The 24,376-nt window shown below is 44.5% G+C and overlaps 1 protein-coding gene across 1 annotated transcript in view; it reads left to right on the top strand.

Annotated features, from left to right (window-relative positions):
* LOC124012041 (hippocalcin-like protein 1) overlaps positions 1–17,174 on the top strand; it is a 47,613-nt gene extending 30,439 nt beyond the window's left edge. Inside the window, exons 3-5 of the mRNA XM_046325403.1 lie at positions 2,427–2,708; positions 14,826–14,931; positions 15,596–17,174. Of these exons, the coding sequence (XP_046181359.1) occupies positions 2,427–2,708; positions 14,826–14,931; positions 15,596–15,693 (486 nt within the window). The 3' untranslated portion in view covers positions 15,694–17,174. The remainder of the gene's footprint in view (positions 1–2,426; positions 2,709–14,825; positions 14,932–15,595) is intronic.
* The last annotated feature ends 7,202 nt before the right edge of the window (positions 17,175–24,376 follow it).

Raw genomic sequence — 24,376 nt, 5'->3', positions numbered from 1 at the left:
ATGCTTGGCATTCAGGGCAAAGAGTTCAATCTTGGTTTCATCAGACTAGAGAATCTTGTTTCTCATGGTCTGAGAGTCCTTTAGGTCCATTACATTACATTTACATTTAAGTCATTTAGCAGACGCTCTTATCCAGAGCCTTTTGGCAAACTCCAAGCGGGCTGTCATGTGCCTTTTACCGAGGAGTGGCTTCTCCTTGGCCACTCTACCATAAAGGCCTGATTGGTAGAGAGATGGTTGTCCTTCTGGAAGATTCTCCCATCTCCACAGAGGAACTCTGGAGCTCTGTCAGGGAGTTGTTCTATACTAGTATTCTTCATTAGCTCAGCACCTATGTCTTTAAGGATGTGCGTATGACCACAAACTTTGCTCTGTCAGAGTGACCATCAGGCTCTTGGTGACCTCCCTGACCAAGGCCTTTCTCCCCCTGATTGGTCAGTTTGGCTGGGTGGGCAGTTCTAGGAAGAGTCTTGGTGGTTCCAAACTTCTTCCATTTAACAGTGATGGAGGCCACTGTGTTCTTGGGGACCTTCAATGCTGTAGACATTTTTGGTACCCATCCCCAGATCTGTGCCTCGTCACAATCCCGTCTCGGAGCTCTACAGACAATTCCTTCAACCTCATGACTTGGTATTTGCTCTGACATGCACGGTCAACTGTTGGACCTTTATATAGACAGGTGTGTGCCTTTCCAAATCATGTCCAATCAATTGAATTTTCCACAGGTGGACTCCAATCAAGTTGTAGAAACATCTCAAGGATGATCAATGGAAACAGGATGCACCTGAGCTCAATTTCTGTTTTTATTTTTGATATTTGCAAAAAGGGGGAATTGTATGTAGATTGATGAGGATTTATTATTTTTTTTTTCATCCATTTTAGAATAAGGCTGTAATGTAAGATAATGTGGAAAAAGTCAAGGGGTCTGAATTCTTTCTGAAGGCTCTGTATATATGTTCAAAGCTACCTCAATCATAGCGTACCCCTGCACATCGCCTCGGTGCTGGTACTCCATGTATATAGCCATGGTACTTTCTACTTCCTGTATATAGCCATGGTACTTTCTACTTCCTGTATATTGCCATGGTACTTTCTACTTCCTGTATATAGCCATGGTACTTTCTACTTCCTGTATATAGCCATGGTACTTTCTACTTCCTGTATATAGCCATGGTACTTTCTACTTCCTGTATATAGCCATGGTACTTTCTACTTCCTGTACATAGCCATGGTACTTTCTACTTCCTGTACATAGCCATGGTACTTTCTACTTCCTGTATATAGCCATGGTACTTTCTACTTCCTGTACTTTGCCATGGTACTTTCTACTTCCTGTATATAGCCATGGTACTTTCTACTTCCTGTATATAGCCATGGTACTTTCTACTTCCTGTATATAGCCATGGTACTTTCTACTTCCTGTATATAGCCATGGTACTTTCTACTTCCTGTATATAGCCATGGTACTTTCTACTTCCTGTATATAGCCATGGTACTTTCTACTTCCTGTATATAGCCATGGTACTTTCTACTTCCTGTATATAGCCATGGTACTTTCTACTTCCTGTACATAGCCATGGTACTTTCTACTTCCTGTATATAGCCATGGTACTTTCTACTTCCTAAACTTTTTAAGTTTAAAAATGTGTTTTAGCTGCATGGCCTTCGTCAGGGAGTACAGGTCTACAGCACGTTGTATGTTAGAAATACAGTTTGATTTGATTTGTGTTCCACATGTTACTTTTATTTGTTATTATTATTCGTTGTTCACTGTGTATTTATTCCTCATGTCACTATATTCATTTGTTTATGTATTTAAAAATAATCTTTATCTTAACTCTGTATTGTTGGAAAAGGATCCATAAGTTTAAGAAGCATTTCACTGTTAGTCTACACCTGTATGTGACAAATCACATTTGATTTGATTTATACTTGTGCTCAAATGTTTATTATTTTATTGTATTTATAATAAAAATGTTCTATTCTACTGAACCATTTACCTTAAGTTCCTCTTCTTATATTTTATATGTTCTTATTGTTGTTTAGTTGTTAAGAGGGAACATGCAAGTCAACATTGGGTTGGATGGTGTGTACTGCGTGTATACTGTAAATACGACTAATAAAGCCTGGAACGTGATGGATGCTGGACATAAAGTCTGTTTTCAGAGAATGATGTACTATCTGCTGGGGTTGGCAATGGACCGAGGGCTACAAAAGGTCTCTCTCTCTCTCTTTCTGTTCTCTCTCTGTTCTCTCTGTTCTCTCTCTCTCTCTCTCTCTCTGTTCTCTCTTTCTCTCTCTTTCTCTCTCTCTGTTCTCTCTTTCTCACACTCTCTCTCTGTCTCTCTCTGTTCTCTCTTTCTCACACTCTCTCTCTGTCTCTCTCTGTTCTCTCTTTCTCACACTCTCTCTCTATCTCTTCTTAGGGCTTTCTGAAGGACTGTCCCAGCGGCAACCTGAACGTGGAGGAGTTCAAGAAGATCTACGCCAACTTCTTCCCGTACGGAGATGCCTCCAAGTTCGCCGAGCACGTCTTCCGAACGTTCGATACCAACAACGATGGCACCATCGACTTCCGGGAGTTCATCATCGCGCTGAGTGTCACGTCACGGGGAAAGCTGGAGCAGAAACTGAAGTGGGCCTTCAGCATGTATGACTTGGATGGGAATGGGTACATCAGCCGTGATGAGATGTTGGAGATCGTACAGGTGAGACATGGGATTTGTAGTCCTGGTGGAGGTCGTACAGGTGAGACATGGGATTTGTAGTCCTGGTGGAGGTCGTACAGGTGAGGAGGTCCACTTCAGTTTCTGCTCCAGCTTGCCCAGCTCGTTTTAGTAATCAATGTTTCTCATTTAAATGTGGTTGAATACTTCCTCCTGCTTCCTCTCTAGGTTTCTTCCTAGGTTCCTGCCTCCTAGGTAGTTGTTCTTAGCCATCGTGCTTCTTCCTCTGCATTGCTTTGCTCTTTGGGGTTTTAGGCCGGGTTTCTGTAAAGCACTGCCGATGTGAAAAAGGGATGTACGAATGACATTTCAGTTTGTGTCACGGGATTCTTCTGGTGAAAGAGAAGCGGACCAAAACGCAGCGTGGTTATTGTGATTCATCTTTCATGAAGATGATAAATGAACAATATACAAAACAAGAAATGTGAAAAAAAAAAAAACAGCCCATTCTGGTGTAACAAACACAAAGACAGGAACAATCACCCACAAAACCCAACACCAAACAGGGCTACCTAAATATGGCTCCCAATCAGAGACAATGACTAACACCTGCCTCTGATTGAGAACCATATCAGGCCCAAACACAGAAACAGACAAACTAGACACACAACATAGAATGCCCACTCAGCTCACACCCTGACCAAACAAAACATAGAAACATACAAAGCAAACTATGGTCAAGGCGTGACAGTTTGATTGATCCTACAGGACAATAGACACATCAGTCATGATGGAGATCCTACAGGAGAATAGACACATCAGTCATGATGGAGATCCTACAGAAGAACTTCACTAGGGCCCATAGGGTGACAGACCCCACACATAATCAAGGACCCCACGCCCCCCAGCCACGTCGGCCAGACGGTAAGGGAGTGAACAGCTCGTACTTCCAAGTAGTAGATGTCCTGGATGGGTGGCAGCACGGTCCCAGTGATGTACTGGGCCGTCGTCACCACCCGCTCTATGTGTCATTGGCCAGATTATCACGCGAAGAGAAAGAAAAAAGTAACTTTCCTAAAAAAATAAGCCTTTTTAAACCATGACCTGGGTGATTCCATGACCTGGGTGATTCCATGACCTGAGTGATTACATGACCTGGGTGATTCCATGACCTGGGTGATTCCATGACCTGGGTGATTCCATGACCTGAGTGATTCCATGACCTGGGTGATTCCATGACCTGAGTGATTCCATGACCTGGGTGATTCCATGACCTGGGTGATTCCATGACCTGGGTGATTCCATGACCTGGGTGATTCCAGCTTTGTATTTAGATAGAAAATAAAAGTAGAATCTTTGCAACGTCGGCATTCAGGAAGCGAGAGCGTTAAAACAGAAATCTGCGTTCAACCCTGTGTCGTATGGCGTGAGCCTAGTATTGTCCCTTTTACTCTGAGAATTACCGGTCATTGACCACATGGACATCCTGAAAATATACAATACAACGTTCATTAAAATACACATGCAGGGTATTGAATTAAAGCTACACTCGTTGTGAATCCAGGCAACAAGTCAGATTTTTTAAATGCTTTTCGGCGAAAGCATGAGAAGCTATTATCTGATAGCATGTAACACCCCAAAAGATCCGCAGGGGACGTAAACAAAATAATTAGCATAGTCGTCGCTACACAAACCGCACAAATAAAATATAAAACATTCATTACCTTTGACCATCTTCTTTGTTGGCACTCCTAGATGTCCCATAATCACTATTGGGTCTTTTTTTCAATTAAATCGGTCCATATATAGCCTAGATATCGATCTATGAAGACTGTGCGATAAACAGAAAAAAATTGTCTTATAACGTAACGTCATTTTTTTAAATTAAAAAAGTCGATGATAAACTTTCACAAAACACTTCGAAATACTTTTGTAATGCAACTTTAGGTATTAGTAAACGTTAATAAGCGATCAAATTGATCACGAGGCGCTGTATATATATGTATATATTCTATAGGGGTACGTCTGGAAATAAGTCCGGTTAAATCTCAACCAAAATATCCGGTCCGAGACCTGAAGAAATGGGCTGTCTCTTCTTCGTTTGACCAAGAAAGAAAGCCTAGGCAAATGACAAGACTGTTGACATCGTGTGGAAGCTGTAGGAATTGCAATTTCGGCTCCAGGTAATTTGCTTTCCCATAGACAATACATGCAAGTGGCGCATTGATATATTTTCCAATTTTCAGTGATCAGATTTTCCTGCGTTTTTCGATGAAACGCACGTTCTGTTATAGTCACAGCCGGGATTTAACCAGTTTTATAAACGTCTGAGTCTTTTCTATCCACACATACTAATCATATGCATATACTATATTCCTGGCATGAGCAGCAGGGCGCTGAAATGTTGCGTGATTTTTAACAGAATGTTCAAAAAAGTAGGGGGTAGGAGTAACAGGTTAATGACTGAATTTTCGGGGTTTTTTCTCAGCCAAACGTGATGAACAAAACTGAGCGATTTCTCCTACACAAATAATATTTTGGGAAAAACTGAACATTTGCTATCTAACTGAGAGTCTCCTCATTAAAAACATCTGAAGTTCCTCAAAGGTAAATTATTTTATTTGAATGCCTGTCTTGTTTTTGTGAAAATGTTGCCTGCTGAATGCTAGGCTTAATGCTATGCTAGCTATCAATACTCTTACACAAATGCTTGTGTAGCTATGGTTGAAAAGCATATTTTGAAAATCTGAGATGACAGCGTTGTTAACAAAAAGCTAAGCTTGAGAGCCAATATATTTATTTCATTTAATTTGCGATTTTCATGAATAGTTAACGTTGCGTAATGAGCTTGAGGCTATACTTAAGAACCCGGATACGGGATTGCTCGTCGCAACAGGTTAAGGTACCTCATCGCTTGATTGGTAGAACTGCATCCACTATCTTACTGCTACAACTGAAAACGTTCACCTCAAACCATCTGGACTATTTGATTTATTTCACCTTTATTTAACCAGATAGGCAAGTTGAGAACACCTTTATTTAACCAGGTAGGACTAGTTGAGAACACCTTTATTTAACCAGGTAGGACTAGTTCAGAACACCTTTATTTAACCAGGTAGGACTAGTTCAGAACACCTTTATTTAACCAGGTAGGCAAGTTGAGAACAAGTTCTCATTTACAATTGCGACCTGGCCAAGATAAAGCAAAGCAGTTCGATACATACAACAACACAGAGTTACACATGGAGTAAAACAAACATACAGTCAATAATACAGTATAAACAATTCTATATACGATGTGAGCAAATGAGGTGAGAAGGGAGGTAAAGGCAAAAAAGGCCATGGTGGCGAAGTAAATACAATATAGCAAGTAAAACACTGGAACGGTAGATTTGCAGTGGTAGAATGAGCAAAGTAGAGATAGAAATAAAGGAGCTAAATAAATAAATAAATACAGTAGGGGGAGAGGTATTTGTTTGGGCTAAATTATAGATGGGCTATGTACAGGTGCAGTAATCTGTGAGCTGCTCTGACAGCTGGTGCTTAAAGCTAGTGAGGGAGATACAGTGCCTTGCAAAAGTATTCGGCCCCCTTGAACTTTGCGACCTTTTGCCACATTTCAGGCTCTAACGGACCTCTGAGACTATCACAGTGCAGGTGCATTTATACGGAGACTTGATTACACACAGGTGGATTGTATTTATCATCATTAGTCATTTAGGTCAACATTGGATCATTCAGAGATCCTCACTGAACTTCTGGAGAGAGTTTGCTGCACTGAAAGTAAAGGGGCTGAATAATTTTGCACGCCCAATTTTTCAGTTTTTGATTTGTTAAAAAAGTTTGAAATATCCAATAAATGTCGTTCCACTTCATGATTGTGTCCCACTTGTTGTTGATTCTTCACAAAAAAATACAGTTGTATATCTTTATGTTTGAAGCCTGAAATGTGGCAAAAGGTCGCAAAGTTCAAGGGGGCCGAATACTTTCGCAAGGCACTGTAAGTGCTTCCAGTTTCAGAGATTTTTGTTGTTCGTTCCAGTCATTGGCAGGAGAGAACTGGAAGGAGAGGCGGCCAAAGTAAGAATTGGTTTTGGGGGTGACCAGAGAGATATCCCTGCTGGAGCGCGTGCTACAGGTGGGTGCTGCTATGGTGACCAGCGAGCTGAGATAAGGGGGGACTTTACCTAGCAGGGTCTTGTAGATGATATGGAGCCAGTGGGTTTGGCGACGAGTATGAAGCGAGGGCCAGCCAACGAGAGCATACAGCTCGCAGTGGTGGGTAGTATATGGGGCTTTGGTGACAATAATGATAATAAATATCACACCTCAAACAGAGGGAAACACACACAACAACAACAACTAATTTGTCAATGAACCAATGAAATTTCTGGCTTGATTATAGCCCACTGGGCACAGACATCAATTCAAAGTCTATTCTGCATTTGATTCAACTTAATTTCATTGAAATTACCTATAAACAACATTGATTCAATCAGTGTGTGCCCAGTGGGAAGGCAATTAGCCACACCTGTGACATCAGCATTGTTGCGTCAGCTGGCCAGTGAAGAGGTTACGTAGGGTTGGTCATGAATATTTTGGGTCGGGAATTACGGTGTTGTGTGGTTCTTGTTGGAACTGGGAAGTCGTTACCAGTTTAGGAGACAGTTACAAGAGAGAGTGAGAAAGAAACAGATTGGGGTACATAGATATAGGGAAAGTTTGAGAAAGAGAAGGAAAACGGGTGGAGAGAATAGATTAAAATGGGGAAAAGAAAGAAAGAGAGAGATGGTTCTGTATTGTACTGAGAGCAGTATGGTTGCAAGCGCTGTGTGCTCCAGGATTAGTGAGTTAAATTTAACCAGGGTTTATCCCTGAGTGTGCAGAATACTGGGATTATCCCCGGGCTCACTGAGGTTCTGCTTTGCTGAATGAGAGGAGGAGAGACAGAGGAGAGGAGAGGGAGAGGAAAGGAGGCGAGAAAGAGGAAATAAGAAAAGGAGAGAGGAGAAGGGAGGGAAGGGAAAGGCCAAGATTTGTAAGTCGCTCTGGATAAGAGCGTCTGCTAAATGACTTAAATGTAAATGTAAATATTATCACTGAGGATGGCGGGATTGAGAGAGAGAGAGATGGATGAGGGGTGATGAAGGGGGTGGAGAGAGAGAGATAGCTATAGAGAGAGAGGGAGATGGATGTGGGGTGATGAAGGGGGTGGAGAGAGAGAGAGAGAGAGAGCTATAGAGAGAGAGAAGGGAGTTACACTGTAAACAGAAGAGAGGGTGAAAAGCTTCAAGTGCAAATCACTGGACAATCTGACATGTTCCATTCACGCAGACAGTGTGTTGAAGAAGGTGCAACGGCTCCTCGGGAGGCTGAAGGAATTATGCTTGGCCACCAAGAGCCTCAGAAACTTCTATAGAAGCACCATCGAGAGCATCCTGTCGGGCTGTATCACCGCCTGGTACGGCAACTGCACCGTCTGCTCTCCAGAGGATGGTGTGATCAGCCAAACTCATCATCGGAGGCACACTGCCTGCTCTTCAGGACATCTACAGCACTCGGTGTCACAGGAAGGCGAAGTAGATCATTAAGGACCTCAACCACCCGGGTCACTGCCTGTTCACCCCGCTACCATCTAGAAGATGGTGACAGTACAGGTGCATCAAACCTGGGACAAAGAGACTGAGAAACAGCTTCTATCTCCAGGCCATCAGACTGTTAATGTTATGCAGGTGAATGAGGACCCAAAAGCGACTTGGCGAAAACAGAGTCTTTAATCCAGTAAAGTAACTTTACAATCAAAAGGCATAATTCTACTCGTAATGACGAGAACAGACTGGAGACTTGATCAAGAACTGCAGGTTGCCTCGGGAAGGCACTTGAACGTAGCAGACTCAGACACCTGCTCACCACGCAGCATCTGAGGGAAACACGACACGACAGGGCGATACATAGACACAGCACGGTGAACAATAGACAAGGATCCGACAGGACAGGAACGGAAAACAAGGGAAGAAATAGGGACTCTAATCAGGGGAAAAGATAAGGAACAGGTGTGGGAAGACTAAATGATTGATTAGGGGAATAGGAACAGCTGGGAGCAGGAACGGAACAATAGAGAGAAGAGAGAGAGGAAGGAAGAGAGAAAAAGGGGAACGAACCTAAAAAGACCAGCAGGGGGAAAACGAACAGAAGGAAAAGCAAAATGACAAGATGATATAAGACAAAACATGACAGTACCCCCCCACTCACCGAGCGTCTCCTGGCGCTCTCGAGGAGGAACACTGGCGGCAACGGAGGAAATCATAGATCAAACGGTCCAGCACGTCCCGAGAAAGAACCCAACTCCTCTCCTCAGGACCGTAACGAAAAACGATAAAAAGGGAAACTAGGGTACTACTCTAAAAAAAAAATGAGACACGGGTAGAGAACTGAAAGCTTTAGAGCAAACAGGACCAAACAGGCCAGGAGAGTAACAACTAGGGACAGACTGAGACACAGCAAGGGCAGGAACAAGAACAGGAGAGATGCGATGGCAGGGAACAGACTGAGACCCAGCAAGACCAGGAGCAGAAGCAGAAAAAAAATTACCAGACTTCTTCTGCGCGCAGTCTGAACACGCAGCCACGAAACGGCGCGTGTCACGCTCCTGAGTAGGCCACCAAAACCGCTGGCGAATAGAAGCAAGCGTACCCCGAACGCCGGGATGGCCAGCTAAATTGGCAGAGTGAGCCCACTGAAGAACAGCCAGACGAGTAGAAACAGGAACGAAAAGAAGGTTACTAGGGCAAGCGCGCGCGACGCAGTGTGCGTGAGTGCTTGCTTAACCTGTCTCTCAATTCCCCAGACAGTCAACCCGACAACACGCCCAACAGGAAGGATCCCCTCGGGATCGGTAGAAGCCACAGAAGAACTAAAGAGACGGGATAAAGCATGAGGCTTGGTGTTCTTAGTACCCGGGCAATAAGAAATAACGAATTCGAAACGAGCGAAAAACAACGCCCAACGGGCATGACGCGCATTCAGTCGTTTGGCAGAACAGATGTACTCAAGGTTCTCTTGGTCAGTCCAAACGACAAAAGGAACGGTCGCCCCTCCAACCACTGTCGCCATTTGCCTAGGGCTAAACGGATGGCGAGCAGTTCGCGGTTAGCCACATCATAGTTACGTTCCGACGGTGACAGGCGATGAGAAAAATACGCACAAGGGTGGACCCCATCGTCAGTATCGGAGCGCTGGGACAGAATGGCTCCCACGCCCACCCCGACGCGTCAACCTCAACAATAAACGGTTTAGTGACGTCAGGTGCAACAAGGATAGGAGCGGATGCAAAACGCTTCTTGAAGAGAACAGGACAACAATCATACGACCGGTGAGGAGGAAGGGAGTTGGTTCTGGACCGACTGAAGACCGTGCGCAGACCATGATACTCCTCCGGCACTCCTGTCAAATCACCAGGTTCCTCCTGAGAAGAGGGGACAGAACAAACAGGAGAAATAGCAGACATTAAACACTTCACATGACAAGAAACGTTCCAGGAAAGGATAGAATTACTAGACCAATCAAAAGAAGGATTATGACACACTAGCCAGGGATGACCCAAAACAACAGGTGTAAAAGGTGAACAAAAAATCAAAAAAGAAATGGTCTCACTATGGTTACCAGATACAGTGAGGGTTAAAGGTAGTGTTTCATATAATATACTGGGGAGAGGACTACCATCCAAGGCAAACATGACCGTGGGCTCCCTAACTGTCTGAGAGGAATGTCATGTTCCCGCGCCCAGGCTTCGTCCATAAAACAGCCCTCTGCCCCAGAGTCTATTAATGCACTGCAGGAAGCTGCCGATCCGGTCCAGCGTAGATGGACCGGTAAGGTAGTACATGTACTTGACGGAGAGGACCGTCTAGTAGCGCTTATCAGTCGCCCTCCGCTTACTGATGAGCTCTGGCCTTTAACTGGACATGAAATGACAAAATGACCAGCGGAACCGCAATAGAGACAGAGGCGGTTGGTGATTCTCCGTTCCCTCTCCTTAGTCGAGATGGGAATACCCCCCAGCTGCATGGGCTCAACACCTGAGTCAGTGGGGAAAGACGGTAGTGTCGGAGAGAGGGGAGACACAGTTAACGCGAGCTCTCTTCTATGAGCTCGGTGACGAAGATCTACCCGTCGTTCAATGCGAATAGCGAGTTCAATCAAAGAATCCACGCTGGATGGAACCTCCCGAGAGAGAATCTCATCCTTAACCTTAGCGTGGAGTCCCTCCAGAAAACGAGCGAGCAACGCCTGCTCGTTCCAGTTACTGGAGGCAGCAAGAGTGCGAAACTCTATAGAGTAATCCGTTATGGATCGATTACCTTGACATAGGGAAGACAGGGACCAGGAAGCTTCTTTCCCAAAAACTGAGCGATCAAAAACCCTTATCATCTCCTCTTTAAAGTTCAGATAATTGTTAGTACACTCAGCGCTTGCCTCCCAGATAGCTGTGCCCCACTGCCGAGCCCGACCAGTAAGGAGTGATATGACGTAGGCAATCCGAGCTCTCTCTCTTGAGTATGTGTTGGGTTGGAGAGAGAACACTATATCACACTGGGTGAGAAAGGAGCGGCACTCAGTGGGCTGCCCAGAATAACATGGTGGGTTATTAACCCTAGGTTCCAGAGGCTCGGAAGAACCGGAAGTAGCTGGTGACACGAGACGAAGACTCTGATACTGTCCTGAGAGGTCGGAGACCTGAGCGGCCAGGGTCTCAACGGCATGCCGAGCAGCAGACAATTCCTGCTCGTGTCTGCCGAGCATCGCTCCCTGGAACTCGAGAGTAGAGTAGAGAGAATCCATAGTCGCTGGGTCCATTCTTGGTCGGATCCTTCTGTTATGCAGGTGAATGAGGACCCAAAAGCGACTTGGCGAAAACAGAGTCTTTAATCCAGTAAAGTAACTTTACAATCAAAAGGCATAATTCTACTCGTAATGACGAGAACAGACTGGAGACTTGATCAAGAACTGCAGGTTGCCTCGGGAAGGCACTTGAACGTAGCAGACTCAGACACCTGCTCACCACGCAGCATCTGAGGGAAACACGACACGACAGGGCGATACATAGACACAGCACGGTGAACAATAGACAAGGATCCGACAGGACAGGAACGGAAAACAAGGGAAGAAATAGGGACTCTAATCAGGGGAAAAGATAAGGAACAGGTGTGGGAAGACTAAATGATTGATTAGGGGAATAGGAACAGCTGGGAGCAGGAACGGAACGATAGAGAGAAGAGAGAGAGGAAGGAAGAGAGAAAAAGGGGAACGAACCTAAAAAGACCAGCAGGGGGAAAACGAACAGAAGGAAAAGCAAAATGACAAGATGATATAAGACAAAACATGACAGTTAAACAGTCTCCACTAGCCGGCATCCGCCCAGTTTCCTGCCCTGTACCTTAGAGACTGCTGCCCTATGTACATAGTTACACAGTGGGGCAAAAAGTATTTAGTCAGCCACCAATTATGCAAGTTCTCCCACTTAAAAAGATGAGAGAGGCCTGTAATTTCCATCATAGGTACACTTCAACTATGACAGACAAAATGAGAAAAAAAATCCAGAAAATCACATTGTAGGATTTTTTTATGAATTTATTTGCAAATTATGGTGGAAATAAGTATTTGGACAATAACAAAAGTTTATCTCAATACTTTGTTATATACCCTTTGTTGGCAATGACAGAGGTCAAACGTTTTCTGTAAGTCTTCACATGGTTTTCACACACTGTTGCTGGTATTTTGGCCCATTCCTCCATGCAGATCTCCTCTAGAGCTGTGATGTTTTGGGGCTGTTGCTGAGCAATACGGACTTTCAACTCCCTCCAAAGATTTTCTATGGGGTTGAGATCTGGAGACTGGCTAGCCCACTCCAGGACCTTGAAATGTTTTTTACGAAGCCACTCCTTCGTTACCCGGCAGTGTGTTTGGGATCATTGTCATGCTGAAAGACCCAGCCACGTTTCATCTTCAATGCCCTTGCTGATGGTAGGCTTTGTTACTTTGGTCCCAGCTCTCTGCAGGTCATTCACTAGGTCCCCCCGTGTGGTTCTGGGATTTTTGCTCACCGTTCTTGTGATCATTTTGACCCCACGGGGTGAGATCTTGCGTGGAGCCCTAGATCGAGGGAGATTATCAGTGGTCTTGTATGTCTTCCATTTCCTAATAATTGCTCCAACCAAGCTGCTTACCTATTGCAGATTCAGAATTCCCAGCCTGGTGCAGGTCTACAATTTTGTTTCTGGTGTCCTTTGACAGCTCTTTGGTCTTGGCCATAGTGGATTTTGGAGTGTGACTCTTTGAGGTTGTGGACAGGTGTCTTTTATACTGATAACAAGTTTAAACAGGTGCCATTAATACAGGTAACGAGTGGAGGACAGAGGAGCCTCTTAAAGAAGAAATCTTGCTTTTTTGTAGGTGACCAAATGCTTATTTTCCACCTAAATTTGCTAATAAATTCATTAAAAATCCTACAATGTGATTTTCTGGATTTTTTCCCCTCTTTTTGTCTGTCATAGTTGAAGTGTACCTATGATGAAAATTACAGGCCTCTCTTATCTTTTTAAGTGGGAGAACTTGCACAATTGGTGGCTGACTAAATACTTTTTTGCCCCACCGTATGTAACACTGGTTTACACACTGTTCAAATCATATACTGCATTCTAGTCAAGGCCTATCCTATTTAACTATTGCTATTATTATCCTACACTGGCCAGCTTATCAGGTACAACACCCCGTTCACTGAAAAATGATCACTCCTGCAGACAGTCACATGTCCGTAGTTGCTTATTAAAACAGGCAGACAGGCATCATTCGAACGTTAGAATGGGGCAAAACTAGTGACCTAAGCGACCTTTTGAGTGTGGTCGGATCGTTCTGCGCCGGGCATGTCGGATCCAGGATCTCAGAAACAACTGACTTCCTGGACTTTTCACGCACGGCACTGTCTAGGGTTTCCTGTTTCGGTGCGACAAACAAAACAACATCCAGTCAGCAGCAGTCCTGTCGGCGAAAAACAGCTAATTGGCAAGAATGGCAAGAATAGGGCAAGCTAACAGATGGGCCACAAACAGGGAAATAACAGCGCAGTACAACAGTGGTGTGCAGAACGGCATCTTGGGAACACAACTCGTCTGTCCTTGTCACAGACGGGCTGTTGCAGCAGAAGACCACACTGGGTTCCACTCCTATCAGATAAAAACAAGAAGAAGTGGCTCTCTACCTCTCCCTCCTGACCTCCCTCCCTCTCCCTATCCCCCTACCTACCTTCCTCTCCCACCCTCCCTCCCTATATCCCTCCCTCTTTCCCTCTCCCTACCTCCCTCCTGACCTCCCTCTCCCTCCTGACCTCCCTCCCTCTCCCTCCTGACCTCCCTCCCTCTCCCTCCTGACCTCCCTCCCTCTCCCCCTACCTACCTCCCTCTCCCTATCCCCCTACCTACCTCCCTCTCCCCCTACCTACCTCCCTCTCCCACCCTCTCTCCCTATATCCCTCCCTCTTTCCCTCTCCCTACCTCCATCCCTCTCCCTACCTCCATCCCTCTCCCTACCTCCATCCCTCTCCCTATCTCTCTCTCTACCTCTCCCTATCCCCCTACCTACCTCCCTCTCCCACCCTCTCTCCCTATATCCCTCCCTCTTTCCCTCTCCCTACCTCCCTCCCTCTCCCTAACTCCCTCCCTCTCCCTACCTCTCTCCCTCCCTCTTTCCCTCTCCCTACCTACCTCCCTCCCCCTACCGACCTCTCTCCCTACCTCCCTCCCTCTCCCTCCCGCTCTACCTCCCTCCCTCTCTACCTCCCTCTCTCCCTCTCCCTACCTACCTCCATCCCTCTCCCTACCTACCTTTCTCTCCCTACCTCCATCCCTCTCCCTACCTCCATCCCTCTCCCTACCTCTCTCTCTCCCTCTCCCTACCTACCTCCCTCCCTCTCCCTACCTACCTTTCTCTCCCTACCTCCATCCCTCTCCCTACCTCTTTCTCCCTCTCCCTACTTCTATCCCTCTCCCTACCTCCATCCCTCTCCCTACCTCTCTCCATCCCTCTCCCTACCTCCATCCCTCTCCCTCTCTCCATCCCTCTCCCTACCTCCCTCGCTTACTTGCTCCCTCCCTCTCTCCTCAGGCCATTTATAAGATGGTGTCATCTGTGATGAAGATGCCAGAGGATGAGGCCACGCCGGAGAAGAGAACAGACAAGATCTTCAGACAGATGGACCTCAATAATGATGGTGAGAGAGGGGGGCGACAAGGGATGGGGGAGAATGGGTGGGGATCACTGTCATGTTACAGTTTTGAGAGTGTCTGAGCAGTATTTCAATTATTCCGTTTACTCTCTTTCAATTCCTGTTCTCCTATCGCTTTCTCTTCCTCCTCTGTTCTCATTTTAACATTCCCCTCCCTGTATCGTTTTTCCTTTCTCTCACTCGCTGTCTCTCTCTCTCTCTCCGCTCCTCTCTCTCACTCTCTCTCTCCTCTCCTCTCTCTCTCTCTCTCTCTCTCTCTCTCTCTCTCTCTCTCTCTCTCTCTCTCTCTCTCTCTCTCTCTCTGTCTCTCTCTCTCTGTCTCGCTCTCTCTCTCACTCTCTGTCTCTCTCTCGCTCTCTCTCTCTCTCTCTCTCTGTCTCTCTCTCTCTGTCTCTCTCTCTCTGTCTCTCTCTCGCTCTCTCTCTCACTCTCTGTCTCTCTCTCTCTCTCTCCGCTCCTCTCTCTCTCTCTCTGTCTCTCTCTCTCTCTCTCTCTCTCTGTCTCTCTCTCGCTCTCGCTCTCTGTCTCTCTCTCTCTGTCTCTCGCTCTCTCTCTCTCTCTCTCTCTCTCTCTCTCTCTCTCTCTCTCTCTCTCTCTCTCTCTCTCTCTCACACACTTCCCTCTTTCCCTTTTCTCTCCATCCCCCCAGGTAAACTGTCACTGGAAGAGTTCATTAAAGGTGCCAAAAGTGATCCCTCTATCGTGCGGCTACTCCAGTGTGACCCCAGCTCCGCCTCCCAGTTCTAACCCCGCCCGCCCACCTGGCCTGCCACGCCCACCCTGATTGCTATGGAAATAGTAACTCCAATTAGTTTATGATGGTTCTCATCACTCATATATTTTTGGTGTACAAGATGGAGGAAGAGTTTTAAAAGGAGATAAAGCAAAAATCATCATCATTTTACTTTACTTTTTTTTTAAAGAAAATAAGGGACATGCATAAATTATTATTCAGAAGATGATACGACAACTGAGAATACAAAAAACAAGCCGTTGTCCAATGTGTTTTACTGTCTCTCTCTGGATCCGGAAGGATGGAATTCTGGAAGAATGGGATGGAATTCTGGAAGAATGGGATGGAATTCCGGAAGGATGGGATGGAATTCCGGAAGAATGGGATGGAATTCCGGAAGAATGGGATGGAATTCCGGAAGAATGGGATGGAATTCCGGAAGAATGGGATGGAATTCTGGAAGAATGGGATGGAATACTGGAAGAATGGGATGGAATTCCGGAAGAATAGGATGGAATTCCGCTGAGCTCCCCTGCCTCACAACGTCAGAAAGTCCGTCTGCCATTTTTACAAAGTCTGTTTATTTTGGGGAAGATAACGAAGGGAACATTCCATCCTGAGAACCATGCATGGGCCATCTGTGTTCTAATCATTCTGTTCAAAAGATTCCGTTCCCCTCCAATGAAGGCACAGCTCCTCCAATCCTCTTCCACTTTTATATCCATATTTATGTGTACATACATGTGTATATGACATTATACCAAATGAATAGGCAAGTATATCTATCTGTCTTCATAACTCCTGCTGCGTTCAGAAGGCAGTATCATGTAGATCTATTGGTTGCTCTGATTCAATATGGGAATTGTCTAATCGTTTGTTCATAGAGGGAACATGGGACCGGGACAGGGAAAGAAGTTGTGATGTTTCTGATATATGATCTTTCACTGTGGTAAAGAAAACTATTGGGTTTTTATTACTGATGTTATAAATGTATTATTAATTTAAATGTTTTATTGTTATATTTTTTTTTTTGTACATAATATTGTTTTCCTCATGTTGTTTACTTGTTTTTATTTATTTTCATTGTTGTGGTTTTTAAATTTGATTTGACATTGAAGATGATTATAACACAGTACTGGAAAGGAATCCATTGAAAGAAAGAGAAAGAGGAAGAAATGAGGACTGTTCCTTCTCATATGGACATTGACTTGTCTTTGGGAACCGTCCGTCTCTGTCCACGATGGAATGTGGAGATTCCAAAATTCGGCATTGGAAGGGAAAAATGTGGAATATTCTAGAATATTTATATCAGGTGATTCCATAATGCATTTGATCAATGAAACCAGTAGCAACACATCATATAATTTGAGCCTCCACGAGTGTGTGTGTGTGTGTGTGTGTGTGTGTGTGTGTGTGTGTGTGTGTGTGTGTGTGTGTGTGTGTGTGTGTGTGTGTGTGTGTGTGTGTGTGTGTGTGTGTGTGTGTGTGTGTGTGTGTGTGTGTGTGTGTGTGTGTGTGTGTGTGTGTGTGTGTGTGTGTGTGTGTGTGTGTGTGTGTCTGAGTGTGTGTATGTTTTGTTGTGTGCATGTGTGTACTGTGTGCATGTGTACAGTTTGTGTGCATGTCTGAGTGTGTACAGTGTGCATGTGTACAATTTGTGTGCATGTCTGAGTGTGTGCATGTGTACAGTTTGTGTGCATGTCTGAGTGTGTGCATGTGTACAATTTGTGTGCATGTCTGAGTGTGTGCATGTGTACAGTTTGTGTGCATGTCTGAGTGTGTGCATGTGTACAGTTTGTGTGCATGTCTGAGTGTGTACAGTTTGTGTGCATGTCCTGGCTTTAAACTTTAACAGTATTATACATTCATGTTGTTTATTATTAATATGTCATATAAGTATTTAAAGTTATTTATTTTAACACTTTTATCGCATCACTGAGCGGTGAAGAACAGTAGCCACGTCGTCACACGCCTCACTGCATGGTGCACAAAACACGAAAACCCCCATCACAAAACAGGTCCATTTCATAGCTCTTACTTTCTACAGCAGCCTACCAGACCGCACACAGAAGACACACCGACATGCCGTCTTTGCGCACTCTTGTGCGTGTGTGTCACTTTGGGACAAACCCCCTCCCTCCCGCCTTCTGCCAGACACAGAGCACAACACACTAAGGGCTTGATTATCTCTATCCCTGCTGGTCTTGATTATCTCTATCCCAGCTAACCTTGATTATCTCTATCCCTGCTAGTCTTGATTATCTCTATCCCTGCTAGTCTTGATTATCTCTATCCCAGCTAACCTTGATTATCTCTTTCCTTGCTGGTTTTGATTATCTCTATCCCTGCTGGTCTTGATTATCTCTATCCCTGCTGGTCTTAATTAATGATCTCTACCCCTGCTGTTCTTAATTATCTCTAGCCCTGCTGGTCTTAATTATCCCTATCCCAGTGCTGTTCTTGATTATCTCTATCCCAGTGCTGTTCTTGATTATCTCTATCCCAGTGCTGTTCTTGATTATCTCTATGCCAGTGCTGTTCTTGATTATCTCTATCCCAGTGCTGTTCTTGATTATCTCTATCCCAGTGCTGGTCTTGATTATCTCTATGCCAGTGCTGTTCTTGATTATCTCTATCCCAGTGCTGGTCTTGATTATCTCTATCCCAGTGCTGTTCTTGATTATCTCTATCCCAGTGCTGTTCTTGATTATCTCTATCCCAGTGCTGTTCTTGATTATCTCTATCCCAGTGCTGTTCTTGATTATCTCTATCCCAGTGCTGTTCTACCTTCCTTTTCAAAGTGTTAACCGAGACAGTAGAGAGTGGAATTGTTTTAAGGCAAAGATCACTTAGAGGTTGCATTCCAAGAGACGCCCATATAGACTCCACTACTGGTGACAGTCAAGGCCCAGAGGACTCTGAATGAGCGCACCGTAAAACTTTAGTATAAGGGTAGGTAATAAACCATTTATAAACCATTAATAAACCATTTATAAACCATTAATAAACCATTTATAAACCGTTTTCTCTCCATGTATTAATCATGACTCCCACATGTGTAAATGTCAAATCAAATCAAATTGTATTTGTCACATACACATGGTTAGCAGATGTTATTGGTCACATACACATGGTTAGCAGATGTTATTGGTCAGATACACATGGTTAGCAGATGTTATTGGTCACATACACATGGTTAGCAGATGTTATTGGTCAGATACACATGGTTAACAGATGTTATTGGTCAGATACACATGGTTAGCAGATGTTATTGGTCAGATACACATGGTTAGCAGATGTTATTGGTCACATGGTTAGCAGATGTTATTGGTCACATGGTTAGCAGATGTTAATGGTCACATGGTTAGCAGATGTTAATGGTCACATGGTTAGCAGATGTTAATGGTCACATGGTTAGCAGATGTTAATGGTCACATGGTTAGCAGATGTTATTGGTCACATGGTTAGCGGATGTTATTGGTCACATGGTTAGCGGATGTTATTGGTCACATGGTTAGCAGATGTTATTGGTCACATGGTTAGCAGATGTTAATGGTCACATGGTTAGCGGATGTTATTGGTCACATGGTTAGCGGATGTTAATGGTCACATGGTTAGCAGATGTTAATGGTCACATGGTTAGCGGATGTTATTGGTCACATGGTTAGCGGATGTTAATGGTCACATGGTTAGCGGATGTTATTGGTCACATGGTTAGCGGATGTTATTGGTCACATGGTTAGCGGATGTTATTGGTCACATGGTTAGCGGATGTTATTGGTCACATGGTTAGCGGATGTTATTGGTCACATGGTTAGCGGATGTTATTGGTCACATGGTTAGCAGATGTTATTGGTCACATGGTTAGCGGATGTTATTGGTCACATGGTTAGCAGATGTTATTGGTCACATGGTTAGCAGATGTTATTGGTCACATGGTTAGCAGATGTTAATGGTCACATGGTTAGCAGATGTTATTGGTCACATACACATGGTTAGCAGATGTTATTGGTCACATACACATGGTTAGCAGATGTTATTGGTCACATACACATGGTTAGCAGATGTTAATGCGAGTGTAGCGAAATGCTTGTGCTTCTAGTTCCGACCACGCAGTAATATCTAACAAGAAATCTACCCTAACAATTTCACACAACAACTACCTTATACACACACAAGTGTAAAGGAATAAGAATATGTACATAAAGATATATGAATGAATGTCAGGAAGCGTAGTTATTAAGACATGTGTATATATAGTTCCTTAATCATCCTGTGTTGTGCGTTGGTTCTATCGCCGGGTAGCAACAAATCAAATCTAATTTTATTTGTCACATAGCAGATGTTAATGTGAGTGTAGTGAAATGCTTGTGCTTCTAGTTCCGACAATGCAGTAATAACCAACAAGTAATCTAGCTAACAATTCCAAAACCTACTACCTTATAGACACAAGTGTAAGGGGATAAAGAATATGTACATAAGGATATATGAATGACTGATGGTACAGAGCAGCATAGGCAAGATACAGTAGATGGTATTGAGTGCAGTATATACACATGAGATGAGTATGTAAACAAAGTGGCATAGTTAACGTGGCTAGTGATACATGTATTACATAAAGATGCAGTAGATGATATAGAGTACAGTATATACGTATGCATATGAGATGAATAATGTAGGGAACATTATATTAGGTAGCATTGTTTAAAGTGGCTAGTGACAAATTACACCGCTCACTCCATGTTATATAGTATTTATTACATAAATGGCTTTCACTTTATATTAGGGGCTGCAAAAATACCTTACTGATGATTAGTAAATGGTTTACAAATGTTGGATTAATGATTAATACATGGCGAACACACACTTTATAAACGCCTTATAAATGATTACAGTCCCTTAAAATAAAGTGTTACCGACACGCCTAGTTTCCCACAATGTGTACTGCACTGCACCTCTCTCTACTATGGGCTCCCAGTTCACTGCCCCCTGGTGGTTGGATGGGCTCCCAGTTCACTGCCCCCTGGTGGTTGGATGGGCTTCCAGTTCACTGCCCCCTGGTGGTTGGATGGGCTCCCAGTTCACCCCCTGGTGGTTGGATGGGCTTCCAGTTCACTGCCCCCTGGTGGTTGGATGTGATTCCAGGGTCACTGCCCCCTGGTGGTTGGATGTGATTCCAGGGTCACTGCCCCCTGGTGGTTGGATGTGATTCCAGGGTCACTGCCCCCTGGTGGTTGGATGTGATTCCAGGGTCACTGCCCCCTGGTGGTTGGATGTGATTCCAGGGTCACTGCCCCCTGGTGGTTGGATGTGATTCCAGGGTCACTGCCCCCTGGTGGTTGGATGTGATTCCAGGGTCACTGCCCCCTGGTGGTTGGATGTGATTCCAGGGTCACTGCCCCCTGGTGGTTGGATGTGATTCCAGGGTCACTGCCCCCTGGTGGTTGGATGTGATTCCAGGGTCACTGCCCCCTGGTGGTTGGATGTGATTCCAGGGTCACTGCCCCCTGGTGGTTGGATGTGATTCCAGGGTCACCGCCCCCTGGTGGTTGGATGGGCTCCCAGTTCACTGCCCCCTGGTGGTTGGATGGGCTTCCAGGGTCACTGCCCCCTGGTGGTTGGATGGGCTTCCAGTTCACTGCCCCCTGGTGGTTGGATGGGCTTCCAGGGTCACTGCCCCCTGGTGGTTGGATGGGCTCCCAGTTCACTGCCCCCTGGTGGTTGGATGTGATTCCAGGGTCACTGCCCCCTGGTGGTTGGATGTGATTCCAGGGTCACTGCCCCCTGGTGGTTGGATGTGATTCCAGGGTCACTGGTGGTTGGATGGGCTTCCAGGGTCACCGCCCCCTGGTGGTTGGATGGGATTCCAGTTCACTGCCCCCTGGTGGTTGGATGTGATTCCAGGCCCCCTGGTGGTTGGATGTTTGCAGCTCCACCCCTGGTGGTTGGATGGGCTTCCCAAAATGTCCCCTGGTTTTCTAGAAATCCTGGTGGTTGGATGATTCCAGGGTCACTGCCCCTGGTGGTTGGATGTGATTCCAGGGTCACTGCCCCCTGATTTCCCCTTGGTGGTTGGATGTCTTCTAATTTGGATTTCTGCCCCCTGGTGGTTGGATGGGCTTCCAGGGTCACTGCCCCCTGGTGGTTGGATGGGCTTCCAGTTCACTGCCCCCTGGTGGTTGGATGGGCTTCCAGGGTCACTGCCCCCTGGTGGTTGGATGGGCTCCCAGTTCACTGCCCCCTGGTGGTTGGATGGGCTCCCAGTTCACCCTGGTGGTTGGATGGGCTCCCAGTTCACCGCCCCCTGGTGGTTGGATGGGCTTCCAGTTCACTGCCCCCTGGTGGTTGGGTGGGGAATATTTGCTGCTCCACTACTGCAAAATTATGGTAACGTTCCCAAAATGTCCAGGTTTTCTAGAAATCCTGATTTTTTAAAAGATTCATTTTCCTGCTTATTCCAGGAATTCTTCTAATTTGGATTTCTGGAAAAACCTGGAGAATTTGGTAAAGTTACCCGCCACCGTCCTACCTGCCCTTTTCTGTTCTAACTGTCTCAAACTAATAACTTGAGTTGGATGGAGATGAAAAATAAACAACTCTTTCTCCCTCCCTTGTTTATGTTGCATGGCAACCTCTAGTTGAGGATGGATTGTTCTGTTTTGAACCGAAATCGATGACAAATATACCTTCTGTGTTTCAAACATGTGCGTGTCTGGGTTTTTCTTTTGGTTGTATTAAAACAAGTCATTTTAAGGAATATTATGATTCTGGTTAAGAGTTTATTAGGAGTAAAACGTGCAGATGATAAAAGATGTCAAATGTATAGAACACATTCAGTGTTCCGTATGACATTCAGTGTTCCGTATGACATTCAGTGTTCCGTATGACATTCAGTGTTCCGTATGACATTCAGTGTTCCGTATGACATTCAGTGTTCCGTATGACATTCAGTGTTCCGTATGACATTCAGTGTTCCGTATGACATTCAGTGTTCCGTATGACATTCAGTGTTCCGTATGACATTCAGTGTTCCGTATGACATTCAGTGTTCCGTATGACATTCAGTGTTCCGTATGACATTCAGTGTTCCGTATGACATTCAGTGTATGACATTCAGTGTTCCGTATGACATTCAGTGTTCCGTATGACAGAAAATAATTTTAGTTCTACTCAATGCAAATCTCTCTGTTTTCTCTGACGTGCTGGACAAAGACAGAGCTCACTGTTAATACCACTCAGGGAGGTGGAGAAAGATACTGCTCTGTGTGGTAACATGTCATTCCTTTCAGAAATCTTCAGTAATTTAGATAGATTGCCATAGATTGTCTGTTTAATTATCGTAACATTGGTAAATTAGATTTGAATAATTAAAAAATAAAATGTTATTCATATATACTATTAATTTATTATCGCTTTGTCTATATTGTCCGTAAGTTTCTAGTACATGGACCATATGGTTAAAAATAAATAGCCTAATTAATGATAAAAGCATCTAATCAACAATGGAATTATTTTCAATGAACTCTGCAACTCTTCCAACTACTGATTTCTGTCACAACTGCCACCAGTTTGTTGCCAAAACATTGAAAAACATACATACATACACACACACACACACACACACACACACACACACACACACACACACACACACACACACACACACACACACACACACACACACACACACACACACACACACACACACACACACACACACACACACACACACACACACACACACAGGTCACAGGTCACAGGTCACCACACAGGATCAGTCGTGCTCTGGAGAGAGGAGCGAGACCGGTCAGTGTGTGTGTCTGTCTGTACAGAAAACACCCAAATGGACTTTGAAAGTTTACGATCAGAGTCACCCACAAAATCTGTTTTGTCTTCTGGAGAGACAGAAAGAGAAATTTGAGTGTGCCAGGAATGTGTTCGCAAGAAAAGAGGTTATTAACTGAGAAACAATCTGTGAGAAGTTAAAAGGAAGAAGAGGAAGTCTCAGCTTTGAGGAAAATCAGACAGATTATTTACACTGGAGAGGGAATATCAGTAGTAGGGAGAGAGAAAAGTCCTTCAGCATTTCCAGATGAGAGGAGAGACACGTTGAGGTTCAGAATGCTGATTTTCTGAATGCAAAGCCAGTCTCTGTGGTGAGAACTAAAGCCTAGTTCAGGAACAGTCTCTGGCTTTCATGATGAAACACATCTTCAATACGCCCCTTGGTACAAACACAGTCTGCTTCTAGGAAGAAGCAAGTGTTGAGTGCTACTGTAGACTAGTGTTTGTGAGATTGCAAGCTGGTCAGATCACTTCACAGGAAATTAGCACGACCCAACTGGTTTTCCCTGGATGCCATTGGCTAGATTATGTGGTGGAAAAAATACCCAATTGTCATACTTGAGTAAAAGTAAAGATACCTTAATAGAAAATGACTCAAGTAAAAGTGAAAGTCACCCAGTAAAATATTACTTCAGTAAAAGTCTAAAAGTATTTGGTTTTAAATATACTTAAGTGTCAAAAGTAAACATAATTGCTAAAATAAAATATATTTATTTAACAAATAAAAGTATAAATAGAAATAATTTCAAATTCCTTATATTAAGAAATCCAGTCACATGTTCTAGTTATTATTTACAGTGAGCAAGGGGCGCAATCCAACACTCAGACATGATTTACAAACAAAGCATGTGT

This window comes from Oncorhynchus gorbuscha, linkage group LG24, assembly GCF_021184085.1.
Source record: "Oncorhynchus gorbuscha isolate QuinsamMale2020 ecotype Even-year linkage group LG24, OgorEven_v1.0, whole genome shotgun sequence".
NCBI classification, from domain to species: Eukaryota; Metazoa; Chordata; class Actinopteri; order Salmoniformes; family Salmonidae; genus Oncorhynchus; species Oncorhynchus gorbuscha.
This window is presented reverse-complemented; position numbering and strand designations above follow the sequence as displayed.